This window comes from Lepidochelys kempii, chromosome 15, assembly GCF_965140265.1.
Source record: "Lepidochelys kempii isolate rLepKem1 chromosome 15, rLepKem1.hap2, whole genome shotgun sequence".
Classification (NCBI taxonomy): domain Eukaryota; kingdom Metazoa; phylum Chordata; order Testudines; family Cheloniidae; genus Lepidochelys; species Lepidochelys kempii.
Genome location: NC_133270.1, coordinates 27164369 through 27189344, shown reverse-complemented (window position 1 = coordinate 27189344; position 24976 = coordinate 27164369). Strand labels below are relative to the sequence as shown.

General features: G+C 44.4%; 2 protein-coding genes across 10 annotated transcripts in view; one reads left to right on the top strand and one right to left on the bottom strand.

Moving 5' to 3' along the window:
• Positions 1 to 6131: 6131 nt before the first annotated feature.
• On the top strand, positions 6132 to 22074 carry HVCN1 (hydrogen voltage gated channel 1). 4 transcript variants are annotated; one of them, XM_073312767.1, is made up of 7 exons: positions 6132 to 6244; positions 12733 to 12951; positions 13853 to 14094; positions 15001 to 15105; positions 16282 to 16513; positions 21112 to 21224; positions 21657 to 22074. In XM_073312767.1, the coding sequence occupies exons 3-7, from the start codon at positions 13891 to 13893 to the stop codon at positions 21720 to 21722; spliced, it is 720 nt and encodes a 239-aa protein (XP_073168868.1). In that variant the 5' UTR covers positions 6132 to 6244; positions 12733 to 12951; positions 13853 to 13890; the 3' UTR covers positions 21723 to 22074. The 4 variants fall into 4 exon arrangements, with proteins under 4 accessions (XP_073168868.1, XP_073168865.1, XP_073168866.1 ...); XM_073312764.1 differs by lacking the exon at positions 12733 to 12951 and having other exon boundaries at positions 6133 to 6244; XM_073312765.1 differs by lacking the exons at positions 6132 to 6244; positions 12733 to 12951 and adding an exon at positions 9030 to 9641.
• Positions 17322 to 24976, bottom strand: part of TCTN1 (tectonic family member 1) — a 22391-nt gene continuing 14736 nt past the window's right edge. For 3 of the 6 annotated variants that reach the window (XM_073312757.1, XM_073312760.1, XM_073312762.1), the window contains 5 exons: positions 24513 to 24653; positions 24047 to 24203; positions 23614 to 23739; positions 22982 to 23126; positions 21991 to 22487 (listed from right to left, as the gene is read on the bottom strand). In XM_073312757.1, the coding sequence (XP_073168858.1) occupies positions 22983 to 23126; positions 23614 to 23739; positions 24047 to 24203; positions 24513 to 24653 (568 nt within the window). In that variant the 3' untranslated portion in view covers positions 21991 to 22487; position 22982. Of the gene's footprint in view, positions 19485 to 21990; positions 22488 to 22981; positions 23127 to 23613; positions 23740 to 24046; positions 24204 to 24512; positions 24654 to 24976 lie in introns of those variants that run through there. The other 3 variants (XM_073312759.1, XM_073312761.1, XM_073312758.1) reach the window with 2 other exon arrangements.

Below are 24976 nucleotides of genomic sequence, written 5' to 3'. Positions count from 1 at the left end.
TTTGTCTTTAGAGCTCAAAGCACATCATAAAGAAATTCCGCAACATTGCCCGCATTTTACAGATGGGGTAACAGTCTTTGTTTTCGTTAGTAGCAGGAAATCAGAACTGAGTCAATTTTATGGCAGTTTTTATATTAGAAATTTGTATCAAAGTGCTACCTCTTCTTTCTGGTAATTTTGTAGAAGTTACTCACTTATAGTTAGCTAGGAGCTGGGCCTTTTCTCTATTTCTCAGCATAATATAATAATACCTTGCTCTTACATAGAACTTTTCAGCAGTACCTCTCAAGGTGCTTTACAAAGGTCAATATCATTATCCTCATTTTACAGATGGGAATACTGAGGCACAGAGAGTTGACATGACTTGCCCAAAGTGCCCCAGCAAGGCCTGGGGCAGAGCTGTAAATAGAACCCAGATCCTTAGAGCACTAAATGGGGACTATCTACTCGGTAACACTGCCTTCCTAAGCCTAATATAAGGCTATTAATTTGAATAAGTTGTTATCCAGTCTAATGTTCTGTGAGAACATTTTAAATCAATTCTTTGGGATACTATTTTGGATAATGGTGCATCATATTTAACTTATCTGAACAAACAACAAGATGGGACTCTTGGTTTAGCATCTCCCTCCAGAGAGCACATTCTCTACAATGAATCACCTTTTAATTTCCCCTGTTTCTCTTCACCCAGACTCCCACTAAGCTATTAACATCACCAGGGCCTTGAATCTTAGGTTGATAATATCCTGTAATAATTTAAAGCCAAGAAAACACACGATTAACTGGGCCCTTAGATGTTAGGATAGGATACAGAAGGACCTAGACCAATTGGAAGATTGGGCCAAAAGGAATCTGATGAGGTTCAATAAGGATAAGTGCAGGGTCCTGCACTTAGGACGGAAGAACCCAATGCACAGCTACAGACTAGGGACCGAATGGCTAGGCAGCAGTTCTGCGGAAAAGGACCTAGGGGTGACAGTGGACGAGAAGCTGGATATGAGTCAGCAGTGTGCCCTTGTTGCCAAGAAGGCCAATGGCATTTTGGGATGTATAAGTAGGGGCATAGCGAGCAGATCGAGGGACGTGATCGTTCCCCTCTATTCGACATTGGTGAGGCCTTATCTGGAGTACTGTGTCCAGTTTTGGGCCCCACACTTCAAGAAGGATGTGGATAAATTGGAGAGAGTCCAGCGAAGGGCAACAAAAATGATTAGGGGACTGGAACACATGAGTTATGAGGAGAGGCTGAGGGAGCTGGGATTGTTTAGCCTGCAGAAGAGAAGAATGAGGGGGGATTTGATAGCTGCTTTCAACTACCTGAAAGGGGGTTCCAAAGAGGATGGCTCTAGACTGTTCTCAATGGTAGCAGATGACAGAACGAGGAGTAATGGTCTCAAGTTGCAGTGGGGGAGGTTTAGATTGGATATTAGGAAAAACTTTTTCACTAAGAGGGTGGTGAAACACTGGAATGCATTACCTAGGGAGGTGGTAGAATCTCCTTCCTTAGAGGTTTTTAAGGTCAGGCTTGACAAAGCCCTGGCTGGGATGATTTAACTGGGAATTGGTCCTGCTTTGAGCAGGGGGTTGGACTAGATGACCTTCTGGGGTCCCTTCCAACCCTGATATTCTATGATTCTATGATTCTATGTGTATTCACTGTGCAGTAATTGAAATAAAAATATTTGAAAATGTAGAAAACATTCAAAAATATTTAAATAAATGGTTTTCTATTATTAACAGCACGATTAATAGTGATTAATTTTTTTAGTCGCTTGACAGCCCTAATTCGTCAGATGATGATAAAAGTCCAACAATTAATTTCCACTTTAGCAGCATTTCTAAAGTGACTCCCAATGCAGTGAATGGATTAAAAAATAAAATGCCAGCAAAAGGCATGCATGTGGAAGATAGGATTTATATAGTTTGGTTAAAAACCAGTAACTATTGGAGACTTGCTCTCATACTTCCCCAGAAGAGGGAGGATATGAGGAGTGTCTTGCAAAAAATGTGCAGTTAACTTTTTGATAAGAAAGAGTTTGGATGAAGATTCCCTGTTGTATCAAAGACTTCATTTATGATTGCTGGGCTTTAGGATAAGGGAGCTACACTGTTAGGCTGTTGTGCGTCAGAGGCTCCAGTTTTGTTGCGATGCTTTTCATCGTCCATGCTCAATTATTTATGGCCTCTTTTAGCTGTCTACCCTCGCTGGGTCTCTCTCATCACGTGTGATGGCTGTGTTCCTCACCAGGGCTAGGATACAAAGGGCCTCAATGCCCTGTTCAAAGGCCTCATGCTCTTTCATGGACATATGGATCATGCGGCAATTCATTTATTGCATCTTCTGAAAATGGAGCCTTGGGTTTGTAATCACCCTGATAAGCTCATCACCTCAACAACTGTGCTAATAAAGTGCCAGGGCCCTGTCAAATAAATCCACTCTAATTCATGATTATCCGGCTGACCTTGGACTAGGTTTATCCTGTATTAGAAAGACCTCTTTTGGCTCAGATCACTGTAGTGCTATCCCAGTGTTCTCATAGCAGGGGGAAAGGAAAGGGGAATTGGTTAGCTGTAATCTACAGGGAGTCAGTCTTTTTTTCATCTCCAACTTCTGAGATTCCTTTATACAGTAATTGTAAAAAAACAAGGAGTCTAGTGGCACTTTAAAGACTAACCAATTTATTTGGGCAGAATCTTTTGTGGCTAAAAAAAAGCCCCCTCTTCAGATGCATCATTTGCATCTGAAGAAGTGGGTTTTTTACCCACGAAAGCTTACACCCAAATAAGTCTTTAAGGTGCCACCAGCCTCCTTGTTGTTTTTGTGGTTACAGACTAACACAGCTCCCCCCCGCTACTTTATAATTGTGTGGCACTCTGCACTTTACTGTTTTGGTGCTTTCTGCACACAAGTGGGGTAAAAATGCTTAGATGGATGGAAATTTCCAGAGTGAAATCCTGTCCCATTGATTTCAGTGGGGCCAGAATTTCAGCCTCAGTCTCTTTTGCCCCTCCTCAGTGCTTTCTTTGTGCAAGTAGATGGTTGTGGGGCAAGGCACTACCACTTCTGCCTTCTGTTGGATGGAATAATAGATTGACCCTGTCACCTGGAAATAATATTAAGTCCTAAAACTGTTACATCCAACAGAGGCTCCCTCATGGTAGGAGGGCAGAGGCCTGCATTTTTGGAACTGAAAGGAAGCATTTTGAAACTGTAAACTAAATATTATTAAACTTCTTTGACACCAGGTACCGTTTGAACATTTGTTGAACCATTTTTGCAAGGAGTGGGTGACAGTTTGACTTTTTCATTAGCAGTTAACTTTGAGGAGATTTGATTTCATTTGACTAGAGAACAGCTAGAACAAAATGAGGAGGGATTTATTTTCCTTCAGTGAGACTATTTCAGATTTATTCCAACAAAGGAGAACATTAGACACAGTCCCTTAATACTTTTTGGAGCTTACCAGCTGCTGTTCCAAAATCAGGCCTAGCTTAAAATGGGGTGGGGTGGTTGGAGAACAATCTAAGAAGAGGATTCTTCAAGACTTCTGATGAAGCATGGGGTCTGTAAAGTGAGATGGGTTAATCATGGCCTAATTTTCTAAGGCTTACACTTGTGTAATCCTTTTGACCCCTACACCTTGGACTACTTTTTAGAATTAATCTGCACACATTGTCTTCAGCTGAATTCTGATCTCTGCATAGACTCATGCTTTAATGTCATGCCTTGTCTGAATGTCAATGGCATTTAGATGTTAAAGCTTGTTATCAAATCAATAAATGCCACTTAAAAGAAATAGGTGTGTTTGCATGATATACTGTTCCACCAAATCCATGTCTGCTTAGCTAGGCTCCTTTTAGTATATAGGATGAAGTGATTCTTGTAGTAAAATGTTTTCTGCTAAGGAACTGTGAGGCCTGAAAATGAAAAATGTCAGTGATAAAAAATAAGAAAAAAGTTTGGTTGAGGGGAGTGATGCAGATGGTGTGATACTTAAAGACCATTGGGGAAGGAGAGAGCTAACATTTATTCAGCAATGGAAGGAAAGCTAAAGGAATCAAACTTATCTTAACTGTTACAGACTTTCACAATAGAACTCCGCTCTTCTTATCCATCCTATTACCATGAGAGCAGCTTCTGCCTTAACTCTGCCAGTGAGGCCAATATGATCAGCTGCTTCTTCCTCAAACATCTATGTGCAGTCTCCCATGCTGACCCTTCAATGTGGGAAGAACTCCCAGTCAAAATCTGAAAAGCTACCACCTTACGCTCCAGGTTAGTTTGCCTTCTCCATAATGCATATAGAAAACCCTCCTCTTAGACTGGTTAGGCAAGTGGTGAGTTGTGATTATTGCTACTGATTGACTAGGATTTGCATATGTAAATCTTGGATGCAAAACCATCCCATTTTCTTTATTCCATTTTCTTGACTTCCTAAGTACTTGTTTGTCTCAGCCAACAATATAGCTATCATTGTTCCACAGTAGAATCTAAAATGCTAGTGTAGACAAGGCTATAGGGAACTCAGGTGGCAGAGATTATAGCTTCTATATTCGGCTCATCCCCTTTATCTGAGTTCCTTCCAGTAGTGCACTAAGTCAGTGGCTCTCAACCTTTCCATACAGCTGTACCTTTTTCAGGTGTCTGATTTGTCTTGCATACCCCAGGTTACACCTCGCTTAAAAACTACTTGCTTACAAAATCAGAGATAAAAATGCAGAAGGGTCACAGCACATTGTTACTGAAAAACTACTGACTCTCATTTTTACCATATAATTATAAAAGATCAACTGGAATATAAATCTTGTACTTACATTTCAGTGTATAGTACACAGAGTGGTATAAACAAGTTGTTGTCTGTATAACATTTTAGTTTGTACTGACTTTGCTAGAGCTTTTTACGTAGCCTGTTGTAAAACTAGGCAAATATCCAGAAGAGTTGATGTACCCCCTGGAAGACCTCTTTGTACCCCTGGTTGAGAACCACTGCATTAAGTGACCTGACCAGCATTGTCATGTGTTGTTTAGTCCCTCATCCTATCCCAAGAGGGGAAACTTGAGGATCCTTTGTGGCTTACTTATTTACAAGCCTGAACTCAGTAGTATTCATCAATTTCTAAACTCTAGTTTATAATTACCTCAAGAGCCATTGTTCAGACAGGGAGCTCTAGCAGTATTTAAATAAGAAAGGGTAATGGGAGTCGGAGGTAACAGATACAGTAGCTGCTATTCGTGATTACACTTATCACAGCAACCCAGGGCTTTCCCATTCTGAGTTTAGGGGATACTGTAACTAACTGTGCTACAATAAATAGCAAAGTGCAGTAACCTATGTATTTATTTACAGCCACTGTAGGTGAAGTGCAACCAACAAGGCGATAGGTGATCAGCAGCTATGGTGAAAGGTAGGGCACAAAAACTGGAACAGAACAGAAAAAAGAGCTTTCCCTCCCACGCTGGGCATAGCGACCCAGCTTTTCCTCCCACACAGGGCATAGCCCTGATCAGTGACCAAGAACTAAGGGGAAATTGTCAGGGATAGATAAAAAGCCATTAAAATAAATCATAAAACTATAAATTATGTTTGTATCTAAATGAAAACAGGGTTTCCTTTCCCTGAAACGTCTGCCGCGCAAACAGCGCAGGAGAAGCACCTTAAGCAGAGGGGAACAGACCAGATTATTGTCGCTGTCCTGCAGCCGGGTGAAGTGCAAACGAAGTAAGCACACAGTATCAGGGGTGAGTAATGCCCGCGGAGGCACGTTCAAGTCCCCCAGCTGTTGTTAGTGGCAGGCCGAGAACCTCCCCCCTGGCTGGGAACTGCAGAATCCACCGCAGCCGGCGGGGTTTGATGTCCCACGCACGAGCAATGGGGACTCGGCCAGGGGCCGGGGCCGGGGTCTGAGTTTCGGGGCGCACCTTGCCCCGGGGGCGGGAGCGGCGAGGTCTCCTTCGCCCGGCGTGGGGGCCGGAGCACGTGGCTGGAGGATGCCCGGGGCCGAGGGAAAGTTTGCAGGAAGAATCCACCTTCCAGGAACCGGATAACGGGACGCCGAGTCCACTCCTCCAACTTTTGTTTTCTTCTTCCACGCTCCTGCTTGCACCAATGAGGGGGAAGGGGTGGAGGAAGGCCACGCATCCGGCGGAGGGTTATTGCCAGCCCTGGGGCGGGGGAGATCGCAGCTCGCTCCGGAGCCCGGCGGGGTGACAGCGCCTGGCGGACGCGGGCAGCCCGGAGACACGGTACCGCTCTGCCGGGCGGGGGACTGGCTTTGCCGGGCGGGCGGCCCCTGATGCTGCTGCTCGGGGCCGGGGCTCGCTGCACTGAGCGCCCCGGGGGGGCCCTCCGCTTCGCAGGGCAGCGGGCGGGCGAGATGCTCCGGCCGGGGCCCCTTCCGCGGGGCGTGGGGGCCCTGCCCGGCGGGGAACGCGGCGTCTCTGAGCGGGCAGACGCCGGGGCTGCTGCTGCTGTTTCCCCTGGCCTGAGCCAGGAGACTTAACGAGTCCAACAGAGCAGCCCCTCCATGGGGCAGGGCCCGGCCGGGGAGGGGGCAGACGCTGGCAGATCACCGGCAGGGGAGGCCTGGGGGGGCGCTGACCCAGCCTCCCCTCTGGGTCCGTGCTTAGGAGCAAACGGCCTCCCCTGGTGCGCTACCTCCGGGTGCCTGAGGAGTTCATGGGCTAACAGGGGGGAGCAGAACCAGCGCGCCGGTGGCACGTGCCCTCTGTCCCTGTGATGTTTGTTCAGGGAGCCCGTCCCCGTAGCCTCTGGCCTCCGCACCGCACGCAAACCAGCAACGGCTGCGCGGCGCCCCCTGGGGGCGGAAAAGTGTCTCCCAGCGGCAGAGGCTCTGCCCTGGCCGTGGTGCTTGTGACACGGATGCCATCCATGCAGCCTGCCCCCTGCTGAGAGAGAGGAGCGCTTCCCAGGCCATCTACCGTGGACTAAACAGAAGCCGCCCAGTTGTGCTCCTGCTCCTTATTTTCACTGGTTTATCTGTAGATTTAAAATAATAACGGCCCCTGGCCAAGGCTCCAGGTGCCCACATGTGGCTAACTCTAAATACAATGAAAGAGAGGCATTAAAACACGTTCCAGGGGCACTCAGCCAGCTGCCAGTCCCCTTCCTCCTCCTCCCCTGCACTTTTGCCAGAGATGGCCTCAAACGGGCCTTCTGCACTGGGCCTGGAGAGTGGCCCAGTCTAGGTTATTTTGAACCAAGGAAGGAAGCAAGCTCCGGAGTCTTGGAGCCCAGCCAGAGGACACCCTCCCAGTCCCCCCTTCTCTTGTATGACAAGAGGGAGCCGGCTTGAGTGCAGCTATGGCGGTAAGGCATGGAGCAGGAAGGCTGGTCCCAGGCCCGTTAGGGCTTTAAAGGTCATAACCAGTAGGCAGCCAGTGCACGTCCAGGAACGCTGGTGTCATTTGCTCCCCTGAGAAGCCCCTCGCAGCAACATCTATGTGGTGGCTGGGACCGTGCCTCCCAACCCTGGTAGACAGACTCATGCTAGCTCTGCTCGTGGCGTCCACGCTGCTAGTTTTAGCATGCTAGCTCAAGCCGTGCCGGCGTGAATCTGTCTGCCCAGGCTGGGAGGCACCCCCCTGAATGGTTTGAAGGTGCAGCCCCATGTCAATCACATTGCAATAGTCTAATCTTGAGGTGACAAAAGCACGGGCAACCATGACTATGTGCCCTTATCCTAAAGGAAAAGTCACCTGGTAAAAAGCGGACTGGGACACTGCTGTAAGGTGCAGTGTAATATAATATTTAATGCTTGGTCTACATGCAGGGGCTAGCAGCAGCCTCTTTGGAAGAACCTCACACAAACTTTCAAGCATGTTGTTCTTTCAATCCATTTTAATCAGTCCTGAGTTGTGATCAGTGTACAAATAAGTAGTGGGGCGGGGTCACAAGCCTAAGAGGGATGGTGGACAGGAAGGGGTTATTACTAACTATTGAGCAATATTACTCGTTAGTGGGTAAACTAGACTTGGCTCTCCTGTTCGTTTTTACACCACCACCAGTGATTCATGGTGGACTGAATGCATATTTGAAGAATATTTCATTGTTTACAGTGTATTTATTGTAACAATTTGAGACTTGATTTTTTTTTTAATATGTCACCTGACAAAATTTTGCATTTGTTTTGTTACTGTGGCTTTATGGGCCTGTTTTTGGCATAGCGTTACTTTCATTTTTTCAATACTTCCTAATTTGGCAGCTGGGTGTAAATATCTAATTTCTCTTAATGTCATGTAACAGCTGAGGGTGTCTATGTAAGAGGTCAGGCTGAACCAGTCACCCCAGGGTTTTGGCGAAGTTTGGACCAGTGTGAATCTAAACCAAATGTCCTGTGTTTCTGGAGAAGTTTAGACCAGGATGTAATCTTTGCCTGTGGGCCCATCTGATTCATATGGGGTTCACTGAAGTCAATGGAAAGACTCCCCACTGACTGCAGTAGGTTCAGGCCCATGTAGTGTAATTGAGTCCAGGAACTACAGAATAAGCAATCAATGAGGCAGATTTCTAATTGAATTCTATTGATGAAAGTGAAGCTAAGCTAAGGATGTGCACTGAGCGATGGGGTGCAATGTAGGAGTGGAAGTGGTCCAGTAGATACAGCAGTAGCTTGGGACTTGGGAGGCTTGTGTTCTCTTCCTGCCCTGCCATAGACTCCCTGTGTGATCTTGGACTAATCCCATAGTGCCTCTCTGGCTCAGTTCCCCAGGTGTGAAATGGGGTAATAGCACTGCTGTACCTCACAGAGGCGCTGGGAAAATAAGTCTTATCTGAGCTCTTCACAGTGGGGACCAGATAAGTATCTAACATAGATTAGTGGAGACTAATAAATCGGAAAGGTAGCCATGTTAGTCTGTATCCACAAAAACAAGGAGGAGTCTGGTGGCACTTTAAAGATTCACAAATTTATTTGGGCATAAGCTTTTGTGGATAAAAAAGCCCAGAGCCCTCCATTCATCTGAAGAAGTGGGTTTTTTACCCACAAAAGCTTATGTCCAAATAAATCTGTTAGTCTTTAAGGTGCCACCAGACTCCTCGTTGTTTTAATAAAACAGTGACTCCCAGACCCACCCCAGGCTGTATAACCCCCTGACCAAAAAACAAACACTGAACTGTAGCATCTTGCATTTTAATCTGAAATCTCCAGTGTTCCCAAGGACTGTAAAACTGACCACACCACTGCCATGTTTCAGGAGCTATCTTCTTGTGAATGTCTGAAGCTGAAATAGTAAATGTTTGACTAGGGGAATTCTGACTTCTGTAAGAGGAATCTTGTTCTTCTTATTTTAATATTGGGAATAAAAGAGTTTTCTTTTGTTTATTGGTGCAGATCTCAGCCCATTTGGCAAGATGCCAAGATCAGCTAAAGAGATGGAACAAAAGACAACAAATAATAAAGTCCGGAGAATTTCTTTTCCTGCCTTTTGGGGCCACAGGCCTGTCTTTGTAGCTGCCCTTAAGAGGAGCTAGGGAGAGCACTTGAGAAGGGTAAAGTCCTCCAAGACACGATTTCAGCTGCAATTCAGTGAGCTATTTATTCCCAGCCAAAGGGGAGCCAGAGGCTACAGGTTATATTGCAAGGCAGGGCAGAAGATGTTCTGTAGCAGCAAAGTTGACAAGGTAACACCAGATGCAGCACCCCCATTTTATCCCATCACAGACTGGTCTAGCCCATGTTCCAGCCCACTTTAGGGCCTGTTCCAAAGCCCAAAGAAGGCAATAGAAAGACTCCCTTTGACTTCAGTGGCTTCTGGATTAGATAATTAACCTGGTTTGGTTTTAGGCTTCAGAGTCCTCTGTCCCTTCCCGCAGCTACATCAACTTTGGTGTTTACCTTGAACTTTCTCCTATAGCTTTTCAGCTTCTGAAGGATTCTTGAGGAAGCAGGATTGTCCCTGAAGCTGTAACTCTGAAGTTTACTCAGTACAATATGGAGGCCTTAGCCCTGGTGAAAATAAAATATCATCATAGTGACAGTTTCACACAATGCACAATCAACCTATGGAACTTACTACCACAGGATGTTGTGAAGGACAAAAGTATAATTAGGTTCAAAAAGTACAAGATAGGCCCATCAATGGGTATTAGCCAAATTGGTCAGGGATGTAATCCCATGCTCAGGGCTACCCTACGCATCTGACTGCCAGAAGGTAGGAGGGGAAGACAGGTAGATCTCTCCAAAATTGCCCTGTTCTGTTCACTCCCCCTGGAAGCTCTGGCACTGGGCTAAATGGACCAGCATGGCAGTTCTTAATTCCCAGCACTAAGTCTGCCTGTGTTACTAGAATCATAAAAGCTCTCCAATCCCCCATTTATTTTAGGATAGGTTGTGCTGCTCATGTTTTTTTTGTCAAGTCCGCATCCTCATAGATCAGGGGTGGGCAAACTACGGCCTTGGGGCCGCATCCAGCCCTCCAGATGTTTTAATCTGTCCCTTGAGCTCCTGTCAGGGAGTGGGGTCCAGGGCTTGCCCCGCTCTGCATGTCTCCTGGAAGCAGTGGCACGTCACCCCTACAGCTCCTATGTGTAGGGGTGGCCAAGGGGCTCTGCATGCTGCCCCCCCCCCCCCAAGCTCCCTTTAGTCAGGAACCACGACCAATGGGAGCTGCAGGGGCAGCGCCTGTGGACAGGGGGCAGTGCACAGAGCTGCCTGGCCATGCCTCCACGTAGGAGCCAGAGTGAGGACATGCCACTGCTTCTGGAAGCTGCTTGAGGTAAGCGTGACCCAGAGCCTGCACCCCTGACCCCCTCCTGCACCCCAACCCCCTGCCCCAACCCTGATCCCCCTCCTGCCCTCTGAACCCAGCCTGAAGCACCCTTCTGCACCCCCAACCCCTCATCCCCGGCCCCACCCCAGAGCCCTCACCCCCAGCCGGAGCCTGCCCCCACACCCCAGAGCCTTCATGCTCCCCAGACCCCAACCTCCAATTTTGTGAGCATTCATGGCGTGCCATACAATTTCCATACCCAGATGTGGCCCTCGGGCCAAAAAGTTTGCCCACCCCTGTCATAGATAATCATGTAAACCAGGAGACCTGAGAAAAAACTCTTTGCTTTATATTTTGTTGAGAAAAGTTTGACAGCCATGGTTAGATCTTCCTGCACTTCTGTTTCTGATCCACTGTTACTGTTCAACAAGCATGTTGTGGTCAGAGGCCTCAACCTGGTGAAGAGTCAATTGTGATAGGCACTGCACAAGCATAATTTTCAATTAAATTCAGTTAGACTCTTTGGCACGACCCATGACGTAAGCATTGCCAAAGCATGGGGAGATGACAAGACCCACCTCAGCCATCTGTCCACAGGTGGGTACGACAGGTACGTACCCAACACTGTGTTGGGGTTTGATCCCTTGTGGCCATTACTCATTGTGGTCTGGTCTGATCAGATGACCGATTGATACATCGTATGATGCCATCTCTCCTTTCTGACAGCTCTTCCGTGTCACTTTTTGAAGAGACGTCTCTTATCGTTCCTGATCATTTGCCGAAATATTTTTCTGGCACTTCCCCATATTTGGGACACTGGAGTAGAAAGTGTTTCTCTGTCTCAGTCTCTCTCTCTGTCACTTTGAGGGGACAGTCACTTCACCCAGGGTCATAGTAAATGATGGTCCCTGCTCCAAAGAGATCTAATTGTTTCTATCCTTATGTGTTCTCTCTGGGTTATGTACATTCTAATTTTTACCTTTCCAGTGTTACAATGTAGCCCAGCTTCTTAAAAACAAACACTCCATATTGCTCAACTTTGAGGATATTGACATTTTTCACAAATGGAATGATGTCCATATCCATTCACTGCACGGCAGTATTAGAGAACCCTAATCAAGTTTAACTGCTAAGAGCCAATCTCCTAGTACGCATAAATTAATGATAACCTTTATATTGGATTTCCAATAAGTATTGTTTATCTAACTTCCATGGGTTACATTTTTTACTAATCTTCCATTGTTGGTCTTAGTAACTTGGTGCCTGATGGAAATGCATCCTTTTGATGGATGAGCAGGTCAGTTGGGCTTTTTATTTTTCACCACTAGGTTGTGGGATAAGTGTTTGTGTTTCACCTCTGTAATTTTATTATTTGTTTTTAGACATTTTGAAGTATCTAGTTAACCTCCCTGCTGTTTGGCAACGCACAAGGAACAATTCTCAGACAAGTAGTATAAACAGAGATTAGCTGGATCTGTGCTGGGCCAGGTACCTTGCCCTCTTCAGGGGAAAGGACTTCCTTGCTCTAAAAACTTCCCTAAATCCCACGTTACCTACAGCATTATATCAAGGATGATGGAGGGGTAGGGGGTGTACGGAACCCTAGCCGTGGTGGTGGAGGGGCGGGGGTGTATGGAACCCTAGCCATGGTGGTGGAGGGGCGGGGGGGGGTGTACGGTATCAGTGAAGCATGTGGGTAGCTGCACAATGTTAATTTAACCCCTTCCTCCCTATGGCCTAGATCCTGCTGTGGGTCTGATAACTCGGGCTCTCTTTCCTGTGCAGATTCCTGATCCCCCCTCATCCCTTCAAGAGAGCAGAGCACCATAGAGTAGTCCTCAGGCTGCCAAGTCCTCTTGTAAGGGATTAGCTCAAGGGCTGACAGGTTACATTCCACTAAGGTGTGCAGTAAAGGTGGGTCACACCCACAACAAACAGACACGCAATAATGATTATTTTAACTGTAATCTCAGTTAAAGTGCTTATCCATGTTGCCCCAACAGAGCCAGCCCTAGGGCAGTGGGTGCAGAGAAGGACATGACAGGAAAGGAAGGAGTAGATGGATGCCCCCTATTGCAACAGTGACCTTTGATACAAAACATACTGGGGAAAGGAAAACGCACAAATTGGTCACCAGAACCTTTCTTCCTTGTTCTCCTGAAAAGACCCAAACAAGCAGGTTCCGGGTTAAACCCACCGCCTGGTAAAGCAGCCAGGTCCAGGTCAGTTAACAGAACCCCTAGGAGCTGAAAGAGAATATGTCCTGGGGCACTGTCAGTGTTGTGGGGGACACCGGAGAACCATCCTTGCCTGTGAAGGGCATGGAGAAAGAAGGCGGCACTTGAAGGAGTAAAGCACAGAGACCCCAGACAGAGCAATCAGGAAAAATGTACCCCAGAAGCGAGAGGCAGAAACTTAAGCTACAGAAATACGCTGAGGCGTGAAGAATACGTCTTTTCCTGAAAACGTGCCTGAAGCCTTGCTTGAGTAACCGTTTGGTTCCATGGCATAAGCCTAGATAGGCGTGAGACCTGTCTCCGCGAAAACTTGTGCTGCTTGCAGACAGGTGGCAATAAAGCATTTAAAGGGACTCGTTTTTCTTGCGCTATTTGTCCTGCTTATCTGTCTGGGTGTGAAAATATTTGATTTCCCCCAACCCTATGACAACATGCAGGGTATGTTAAGCAAAGCAAATGACAGTGTCTCTAAGCAATTTTTGATCAACAAGGTCAATTTCACGCCAGCCTACAAACTACCTGCTATCTTCTAAAAATAAGATACCGGTAGTAAAGCATCTGTTAGATGGGAAGGCAGACCTGGGTGTTAACCATCTTATCTTTGTGGTGTGGTTAAGAATCTGTCAAGATTTGATATTGGAATAAATCAAGCAGGAAACAGATATAAGTTTCCATTGAGTTGAGCCTCACACTCGTAGATCTGAATGTCAGTGTGGTTCTGATACCTGAGTTGTAAGTAGATACAATATGCAAGTGTTCAAAAGGCTTTTGTTGCTTTCCCATTTCAGAGCATTGATGAGCTTGTTTTGGGAGGAATTCAGATTCCTGGGATGTTTCAGGGCAGTGGTTTACATTGTTTTACCATTCTGACTGTGTATTCCCATAGTGTGTTTCTGCAGAGTAATGGTCGCTTAACCAAGAGCCATGTCCATGTATCTGAAACACTTCACTGTTGTGGGAGACGATCCCGTGCAGTGGGGCAATGACTACAAGAAATGGGAGGAAGAGCAGGTGGAGGAGGAAGGTGGGCAGAAGCCGGAAGATTCAACGATTAACATGAATTCCTCAATCAGACCTCGTTCCTTCCGGGATGTGATGAAAAAAGTCTTCAGTTCCCGCAAATTTCAGGTAGGGTTACAAGCAGGCAAGAGAAACCCTGACTCATCCAAGTAAACCTGTTGAAACAATTGTACTAAAAATTCATGGAATTAGAATAGATGTAAAAGAACTAATAAATTCTAACATTGAAGGGGGCAGATAAAAACTCTTTAAAAAGACCCATAATCTCCTATGTGAAAATCTACAAATAATCTGCTGAACTAGTGCATTCTTTCTAAAATCCACGACTCAGTTTGAAGTGAGTCTCAGCATTTCCTGAGATGCTGAGCAATGTAAGGCCTTAATACATGCTTTTGTAATGGTGAACTTTCTGTGAGGTGAAGGCTGAGTGGGAATTTACCCTGAGTTCCTATGTGAGCAGGGATTTCCTAATGAACTCCCATTGCTGAGTAAGGAGAAATCTTTAGCTGATCTGGAGGGATTTTGGCTTATTTTCAGTAATACACGAGGTCACATGTAAATGAAGCAATTTCATACATTTAAACAAGACTTTGCAAATTTAGTTATAAACTACTTATTGTGGGGAGTCACCTAAACTGGAAAATCAAGGGCCAGATCCTGCAACCCTTACTAAAGTGAGTAATCCCCATGATGTTAATGAGACTGCTTCCATGAGTAAGGAATTACAGCATTGAGACAAGTAAGTGTTCCTTTCTCTGCAGCAACTGTCTGCGTTCGTGATGAGGGTCTTAGATAGGCACAAATGGAAACTAATCTAAATACAATAAATCCAATCAACAATCCAGGGCAGCCTTCATAGCTCTGCTAGTTTTCAGGCTGAATGTCCTGGTAAGATTGTACATATGCAGGCTGGATAATTTTAGCATGAATTTGTTTGTCAATTGCCCTAAATAGTGCAAATATTAAACAAAAGAGAGTATTTATTATCCTGCTGTTGTTTTCCTCTCCTCACAGATATTGGTTGTTTGCTTGGTCATTTTGGATGCTTTGTTGGTGCTCGCTGAATTGCTTCTGGATGTGAAAATCATCCACCCAGACAAACATGAAATAGCACCAAAGGTAAAATGCAGACAAACCTCTGAGTGAACCAGTCTCTCTTCTCCATGGCAATTCAAGCCAGATAGCAAGATAGGGAATTCTTCCTTCTGGCAGCCACTGGGATTGGGGGACCTCAGATCCATCAAAGTGGTAGTAGTTGGAGGCTACAAAAGATGGAGATCCCGTGCAGGGCCTAAGGATCGCACCTGGCTTCTGCAATTGAGAACTGACTAATCTACCCTTCCCCACTCTCTGGTCTGAGTCCTGCTCCATAGCATTTGTCTCTACAGGAACTCGAAGCTTTCCTGACTTGCGGAGTGAAATTACTGTGATCCCTGTCTGTTTTATGACTGCCCATAGAGTTCTGAAAGGCAGCAGTAAAAACTGACAAGACTGCTCTTGGGAACGCTCCAAGCAGCACAGGCCTTGTAGCTGTTTGTCTGCAGACTAAGGAAGACAACACTTAGGCCTGGTCTATGCTAGAAAATTAGGTTGGTTTAACTATGTTGATCAGGGATGTGAAAAATCCACACTCCAACCACTGTTGTTAAGCTGACTTAAGTCCCCGTGTAGACGTCAATGGAAGAATTCTTCTATCAACCTAGCTACTGCCTCTCGGGGAGGTGGATTACCTAAACCAACAGACGAACCCTTCCTGTCTGTATAGACAGAATCTCATGGAAGTGCTGCATCAGCGCAGTTGCATTTTAATTGTAGACAAGCTCCTAGTTATCCACTGTTATTGTCTTAGGACTTGCTTTTTCACTAGGAAAAAAGTGTATTTTTAAGTGGTGTTAAAACAAGCAGTGTTACAATCCTAGTGAAGACAAGGCAGTTGTAGTTTTAACCCATGTTAGCTGGTTGAGGTAAACTCTAGGAGGGACCTCATTTAGTATGTGTTAAAGGCCTTGTCTACACTAGACTTTTAAAACATGTTAGCTAATGTGCTAACATCACACCTTAAATCCTAGTTTAGGTAAGGCCTTAGACCATCCAGAGATACTATACAAATGTTTGGTAGCTTCTCTTCTGTTCAGCAAGATCCTTTTGTTACACACATTTAATCACTTTGCCTATTTGCTGGTCAATCAAAGGTGCAGGAGTACTTCTAATATAATGAAGGACATGCATCAGACTAATTTGCTAATGTTAATAGTTATATGGCTTCTACATATACCTGGCATTGTCTTTTCCCAGGTATTTCACTACCTGAGCCTTTCTATTGTAACCCTCTTTTTGGTGGAAGTTGGGTTTAAAATATTTGTCTATCGCCTGGAATTCTTTCACCACAAGTTTGAAGTCCTGGATGGAATAGTGGTGGTGGTTTCGTTTATCATTGATGTCGTCCTTCTGTTTCGGGAACATGAATTTCAAGCGGCTGGACTATTGATCCTACTTCGACTGTGGCGAGTGGCCAGAATTATAAATGGTAAGTTTATGTCAGATAGTTAGTTTCAGGGAATTTGCTGGCTATTTTTACAGTACACTTGCTGAACCAAGTTGGGGGGGGGGGGCGTGCGCGGGAGTGAAGCGTTCCAAAGACGTATGCAAGAGGCACATTTGCTAACCTGCATCCTGATCGTGCAGCAAGTGCCATGTGGACACAGGTGTTTTGCCCATGCAGATTTTGTTGCAGAAGTTTAGCCTGAGTTAGTTTGTAAGCTCTTTGGGGCAGGGATCATCTGTTTGTTGTGGTAGCACAGTTCCTACACAGTGGAGACCTGATTTATGGCAGAACCCAGATGCCCTAACCAAATAATACCCATGTATCCAGCACACCACTCTTAAAACATTCTTAGATTACTCACGCTTGAAGAGGGATAACATATGCGTTGTATTATGTGAGTGTCTTAATAACATGTCAGGGGGGAACAGTGTAGTCTCTCTGTCCTTCTGGGATTCCAGATGACTAGTAAAATATGCATTTTGCCACTTCAGCACTTCCTCTTGTCACTTGTGTTTTCCAGACTGCTGCTGGTGGCGATCTGGATAATGGTCGTTGTGCTACTTGAGAATCTTTTTCCAGTTGATTCTGGTTTAATTGTACAGTACTATGAAAATATGTACAAGCCTGTCTGCCCTAAATGTCACTCTCAAAAAAGGATTGAGAATTATTTACATTTTTTCTTGACATCAGCAAAGAAAAAATTAAAAGGCTGGCAGTGATATTTCTCCACCCCCCTCCCCTTCCAGACCTTGCTGCTACTGTAACAAAACAAGAAAAGGAGTACTTGTGGCACCTTAGAGACTAACCAATTTATTTGAGCATAAGCTTTCGTGAGCTACAGCTCACTTCATCGGATGCATAAAGTGGAAAGTACAGTGAGATTTTATATATACACACAGACCGTGAAAAAATATACATTGTAAGGAGAGTGATCACTTAAGATGAGCTATTACCAGCAGGAGAGTGGGGTGGAGGGAGAGAAAACCTTTTGAAGTGATAATCAAGGTGGGCCATTTCCAGGAGTTAACAAGAACGTCTGAGGAACAGTGTGTGTGTGGGGGGGAGGGGGGGGGAGGAATAAACAAGGGGAAATAGTTTCACTTAGTATAATGACTCAACCACTCCCTGTCTCTATTCAAGCCTAAATTAATTGTATCCAATTTGCAAATTAATTCTAATTCAGCAGTATCTCCTTGGAGTCTGTTTTCGAAGTTTTTTTGTTGAAGGATAGTCACTTTGAGATCAGAAATTGAGTGTCCAGAGAGATTGAAGTGTTCTCCGACTGATTTATGAATGTTATAATTCTTGACATCTGATTTGTGTCCATTTATTCTTTTACGTAGAGACCGTCCAGTTTGACCAAAGTACATAGGCAGAGGGGCATTGCTGGCACATGATGGCATATATCACATTGGTAGATGTGCAGGTGAACGAGCCTCTGATAGTGTGGCTGATGTGATTAGGCCCTATGATGGTGTCCCCTGAATAGATGTGTGGGCACAGTTGGCAACAGGCTTTGTTGCAAGGATAGGTTCCTGGGTTAGTGGTTCTGTTGTGTGGTGTGTGGTTGTTGGTGAGTATTTGCTTCAGTTTGGTGGGCTGTCTGTAGGCAAGGACTGGCCTGTCTCCCAAGATTTGTGAGAGTGATGGGTCATCCTTCAGGATAGGTTGTAGATCCTTGATAATGTGTTGGAGAGGTTTTAGTTGGGGGCTGAAGGTGGTGGCTAGTGGCGTTCTGTTATTTTCTTTGTTAGGCCTGTCCTGTAGTAGGTGACTTCTGGGTATTCTTCTGGCTCTGTCAATCTGTTTCTTCACTTCAGCAGGTGGGTATTGTAGTTGTAAGAATGCTTGATAGAGATCTTATAGGTGTTTGTCTCTGTCTGAGGGGTTGGAGCAAATGCGGTTGTATTGTAGAGCTTGGCTGTAGACAATGGATGGTGTGGTGTGGTCTGGGTGAAAGCTGGAGGCATGTAGGTAGGAATAGCGGTCAGTAGGTTTCCGGTATAGGGTGGTGTTTATGTGACCATCGCTTATTAGCACTGTAGTGTCCAGGAAGTGGATCTCTTGTGTGGACTGGTCCAGGCTGAGGTGGGATGGAAATTGTTGAAATCATGGTGGAATTCCTCAAGGGCTTCTTTTCCATGGGTCCAGATGATGAAGATGTCGTCAATATAGCGCAAGTAGAGTAGGGGCTTTAGGGGACGAGAGCTGAGGAAGCGTTGTTCTAAGTCAGCCATAAAAATGTTGGCATACTGTGGGGCCATGCAGGTACTCATAGCAGTGCCGCTGATTTGAAGGTATACATTGTCCCCAAATCATAGAATCATAGAATATCAGGGTTGGAAGGGACCCCAGAAGGTCATCTAGTCCAACCCCCTGCTGGAAGCAGGACCAATTCCCAGTTAAATCATCCCAGCCAGGGCTTTGTGAAATAGTTATGGGTGAGGACAAAGTCACAAAGTTCAGCCACCAGGTTTGCTGTGACATTATTGGGGATACTGTTCCTGATGGCTTGTATTCCATCTTTGTGTGGAATGCTGGTGTAGAGGGCTTCTACATCCATAGTGGCCAGGATGGTGTTTTCAGGAAGATCATTGATGGATTGTAGTTTCCTCAGGAAGTCAGTGGTGTCTTGAAGATAGCTGGGAGTGCTGGTAGCGTAGGGCCTGAGGAGGGAGTCTACATAGCCAGACAATCCTGCTTCAGGGTGCCAATGCCTGAGGTGATGAGGCGCCCAGGATTTCCAGGTTTATGGATCTTGGGTAGCAGATAGAATACCGCAGGTTGGGGTTCCAGGGGTGTATCTGTGCGGATTTGTTCTTGTGCTTTTTCAGGGAGTTTCTTGAGCAAATGCTGTAGTTTCTTTTGGTAACCCTCAGTGGGATCAGAGGGTAATGGCTTGTAGAAAGTGGTATTGGAGAGCTGCCGAGCAGCCTCTTGTTCATATTCCGACCTATTCATGATGACAACAGTAACAAAACAGTACATATAAAAAACCACATACCCAGCAGCTGGGAACCATTTCCTTCCTACATCACAAAGAAGCCATTTTGGCATTAAAATTTTGAAGTCCTGATCTTCCCCCATTCAAGGCTAAAACCTCAGACCTAGAGCTGTACTGCAGCCCCTGTACACAGAGCCTACAAATTCACTGTACACAACTGCCCATTAGTTGACACAGTTGTGAATCACCATTTATTTAGGACAAAGCGAAGATATTTGTGTCCATAACATGTGGCTTGCACAGATTTAATGGCCAGCTCAAGGAAAACGGGAGAATTTTGGGGGTAGAAAGCAGACACTGACCTCAATCTGGAGTGAAGGTTGGAGACTGACAGTGGGCTAAAGTGAGTCTCTAATGATGCATATGTAAGTCACTGCTATCTCAGTCTTAAGATGTAATCTTAGTTGAAGCTAAACGTTTTAGTCCTGTCTCAAATATTTACAAGCAAGGAGAGTTCTTATCTTTGGGGTTTTGCTTTCCCTTCCCTTCCATCCAGATCTCCCTAATGTTCATAACAGGTGTCTGTCGTACAAATAAATAAAGGAAGCCAGATCGCTCATGTTTCCTGAATTGCTGGAGACTGTGCCTGCAGCAATGCAGTTGCAGGAAGGAACGAGCTCAGACAGGGTGGGGACAGATTCTGGCTTTATCAGGATTCCATAGCTTTCAGGTTGTGTTCAGGCCAGGAGGGTTGCAGTCATCAGGTGCACGCACATGCCTTGGAATCTATGCAAAAAAGCGGTGTGGATGTTTCCATTCTCCTCTGGAGAGGCAAGAACTTGAAAATCAGGGCTGTGAAGTATGTAGAACCGGCTCCAGTAGCACTGCATGTAGCCGCAGGTATAAAAAGCATAGGGTGCCAGCTTTACGATTACACTGCCCTGTCCCCCAACAGGAGGCTCTTGAGGCTAGGAAGAATTTGGTGATGCAGTTCTTTGTAAAGAAAAAGGTAGTAGGATAATTCTTGCCTCAGTTATGGGGGAGGAATTATGTGCAATGGCTTTAGTAAAGGAAAGACACTTGTATTGTGAAGGGAAATGGAATGTCCTTCTTTCAGAGGCATTTAAAGAGAAGTTAAAAGCTTTAAAGAACAAGTGAAATCCTGGTCAAGGCAGCACCCCAGTCTGTGGATCTAGACTAGATGGTCAGTGTTTTTGAACCCACTAAAACAGGAAGATAAGAGTACTTGCTCTCCTCAGTTGTGCTTTACACTAGGTTAAGGCCAAGGCCATAACAATGGAAAACCTGAGTTTAAAATGGAGGTACAAATTGCTACTCTGCCACACATCCCCTTGAGTTTTGCTGAAGGGCTAAATTCAAAGTAGAGATTTGAATGACCAGGACCTGGTCATTGGTGGCAGAGTGCCACTTCCCAGCAGAATGCTGGCATTTGAAGCCCCTGTGGGACTAATCTGGGAACCATATTATGAAAAGCATGATTTAGGGGCAGAAGCAGAGTTTGAGAGGCTACATGGATATAAAACAAATTACTTGAGCACAAACCACAGATGCTATTAACTTCCTATTGTTTGCTGTTTTACATCATAAAGCTAATCCTCCATGCATTGTTTCCTAGGAATAATTTTATCAGTAAAGACACGCTCTGAACAACGGGTGTCGAAGCTGAAGCAAGCAAATCTGCAGCTTGCTACAAAAGTTGAACAACTTGAATACAGCTGCACAGAGAAGGTAAGAAGGCTCATAAAAATGTAAACAGCTGCGTGAGCTGGACTACAATCCTTTCCCAGCAACTAGCTATCTAGGAGACCAGTGGCCAGGGTCATGCTCTGGGCTCTGTCTTATCCCAGCAGCTTGATTTGGGATGTTGTACCTTGGCCATGAAATCTACCCAGCTCCTATTCAGTTGGTATGAGAACATCCTGGGGCATCCTATAAACATAAGGGCCCATTCAAAAAGGGATAAAGATATTTCCAATTCCCTCCACAACTTCTATTATGTAGGGTAAGCACACATTCTATTTAGCAATGCCTTGTTGAAGAGCTGTGTTTTTTCCCTGCAGGGATGGCTACCTTTTCAGCAATGGGAGAAGAGCTCTCTTGTTGTAGCTTAGAAAGTGTTTTAAGATATGAGCTACAGTAATAAGATTTTGTTTCCAACAGGAGCAAGAAATCGAAAGGCTCAACAAGCTGTTACAACAGCATGGACTTGTCCATCAGCCACAATAAAAGACTGGCTGTGTAGGGCGAGGAAAATCCTTCCCTCAGGAAGTTCCAGTGCAAAAAATGCTAGTTTGATGATCCCTTGTTGACCTCTAAGATACTTTATATACCTCCGTGCTCTCTTGTATAGCATTGTCTATATGTAGTTTCTACTTTACTAACACTGCGATTTAATGAAAAAAGTCTGGTTAAAGGTGTTGCAAAGCTCTCATCGTGTACAGGTAGTTTTACAACAGATTATTGAAAAATTAAACCAGCATTCTCCCTTAGACAATTTTATTGCATAAATCTTTAATTGTATAGCTGTACAGTCAATGCTGCAACAAATTTAATAAAGTCCTATTTACAAAGCTGTGAATATTGGGGGCATAACTTATTTCAAGGAGTTGCTGTTTTTTGCTGTGTTCTTCATTTGCAATATGCAGTAGGAGCTTGCAATGTAAGAAGACAACCAAGGTAAGAGTGCAGTCTGAGGAAGGTCACTTAGTTTACAGCTCAGCATTACTCTGTCTCTAAACCACCTCCTGCTCTATTCCCATTTGTCTTCTGTCAGAGGAGCTTCCTCGCTAATCTTTGCTCTGGTTGTATCATCCTGTTGCTGGGTAGCGTTCACTTCTAGAGGTGCTGTTGTACTTAATTGTGCAATTCTGAACAAGAGAAGAACCACATCAGCTACATCCAGATAAGTTGGGAGTCCTCAGCAGAAGGCTGTAATACTCTGCAGTGTATTATTTCTTCAGTTCTTGCTCTTCATTTTCATTTGCATGTGGGCTGCAGAAAAAGGGAACTGCATAACTGAAGCTCTTAAAATAAAACATTAAAGCAGTGGCGTGTGTAAAAGTTAGCGCACTACTGAAGAGGATTATGCTCCAAAATAACCTATCATAACAGATTATTCCAACTAGCAGGATTGTTCTTTAGACTCAGTGCAAACTTGACTAAGGTCCTGGAAAAGGCCCACCCAGTGAGTGCACTCTTACTACGTGTGCAAGCACAGTTTTGAAGTGTGAAAACTGAGGGGTGGGATTTCAAGAGCACTTGGTGTTGGCAGAACTGCTCCCGTTGATTCCCATACAAGCAGGTCAGCCAATAATGAGGACATTGGAAAATCCCCAGCCTGCCTGTTTTTTAAAGAGAGTTACAATAAGCGGCATATTTCCTACTATCTTTAAAAGCAGATGAAGCTGAGGGCTTTATTCATCTAATGCATAGTGATTACTTAGTTTAAGAAGTAGAACTTGAATGGGTTTTAGATATATACTTACATTAAACAAATGGAAAGAAAAAATCAAAGGGTAACTTGGCATCAATTGTTGGTGGAGCTTTATAGCCTGGCTCTGCCGGTGTAGAAACATCAATGAAAGTAACAGAACTTGCTATCTGAATAGTTCTTTCACTTCCAAAATGAGTCTGCAGTAAAGATAAGTGTTAGGCTCACTCTGGTTTTATACAGCTGATTTTTCACTAGGGGTTAAATATTTAGCTGTCTCTGGTAACATAGGTACTTTGACATCACTGAATTTCCTTTTTGAGTAGTGGATACAATTTCACTGGAAACTTGTTTGTAGCAAGGAGTCCACACTTGTTTGAATTGCAGTGAAAACTGATAGATACACTACATTCTAACAAAGTTTTATCTTGATCTCTTTCTGACAGACTAAGGGCTCTCTCCCCGCGCTCTGCGGCAACTACACAAGCCACGTTAAAGCACTGCTGCAGCAACGCTTTAACGTTGCCAGTGAAGACCTGCCCTAAGGGAAACATAAGAGCAACAATGTTTATATAACAAGGCCTCTGTCATGTACAACTCATAGGTAATGTATAATAAACCGCCACCTCTAGTATTCTAAATAAAACACATTCTTCCACTCTTAAAGCAAGCAAATTAACCACATACCTGGGCCAGTATGGTACTAATGACCGTTGCTGAGACGTTCACGATTTTAGCTTGTGGGTTCATCAAAGATCCATATTTAGTCCACTTCACTTCTATTTCAAATGATACTGGGATTTGGCACAGACCCTGAAAACATTACAAATTAGCTTATATTGATTGATGCTTCATTCATTTTATTAAACATGCACACTACCCAACAGCTCAATGTAGGAGTTTTGTAAATTACCAGAGTAACTCTATAGTCCCCCTCAATAGACAATGCTGCTATCCCTGTGCTCTGGTACACTATTCATGCACGCATAAAAGCACTTGGGTCCTCACCTGATGTAAATCACTGTGGCTTCATTGACTTTACTGTGGACTTCAGTGCCCACTTACAGCAGCTGAGGACTCAAGTGTGCATGTTCTTAAAAGAAAAATTAGTTATTTTCACCTGTTCTGAAGATTGGATGTGAGTGATTGGCACCCAGTCCAATACATCTTGAGCCTGAGAATTTCCAAATGAAGCTACGTATTCTGGAAAATTTTGTCCTTTCAGTACATTCAAGATGATATTGGCCAAGAGCTGACATTCTGTACTTGCAGTGATTCTTTCAGAAAAGAAAAGATCAATTTAAGTGAAATCTTGTAGGTTAGCATAGCAATAATTTCCCCTTGCTCTCATACAGTGCTCTATTCTTCTGACTATAGCTGGTAATAATATATATACACACACACAGCTATTTCAAGACAATTCCATTAAATTACTTTTAAAAAACTAAGTACTCAACACCCACCTCCACTATTGTACAAAAGTTCTAGCACCTAAAGATTTTCTAATCAGGTAAATGGAACCATTACTAGTGGATTATATCTTGAGAATAGACTGATGAATGCTCAATGGAAAGTTACCCTCTTACCTTAGTTTACAACCAGATATCATATTATAACCAAATAATACTGGGGTTCTGACTCCTTCTACAGCAAGACAGTCCTGGTTAGATGAGCTTTGCAAAACAGTAAGTTGACCATGTGTATTAGTGCTCTGAATAATGCCAGATATAATAGCAGAGAGTTAAGGCAAAATATTAAATATTCAGACTGTGTTATGAAATAGGAATCCTTAGTAAAATCCTCAAAATGCAAGTGAAAATGCTACAATGATATAAGATACTCTGTAGGTAGTTTAGAAACATTACTAGAGTACATAATTAGAGCCTGATCCTGTTTCCTTGGAAGTCAATGGCAAATCTCCCGCTGATTATAGTGGTACAGGAATTGAGCCAGTAGATATTTCTGAAATATGAGCTAGCAGGAATGCATACCTTTGGGAAAAGATAATGCTATAAACCATCCTTGGCAAATCATCATGAAGATGTATCAA

What these genes read in the sequence shown, in the direction of transcription:
- HVCN1 (XM_073312767.1), top strand. Translation starts at nt 13,891, where the DNA reads ATGTCCATGTATCTGAAACACTTCACTGTTGTGGGAGACGATCCCGTG. An exon ending in TCAGTTCCCGCAAATTTCAG is followed by an intron (nt 14,095 to 15,000) that starts GTAGGGTTACAA and finishes CTCTCCTCACAG; the next exon opens with ATATTGGTTGTTTGCTTGGT. An exon ending in AACATGAAATAGCACCAAAG is followed by an intron (nt 15,106 to 16,281) that starts GTAAAATGCAGA and finishes GTCTTTTCCCAG; the next exon opens with GTATTTCACTACCTGAGCCT.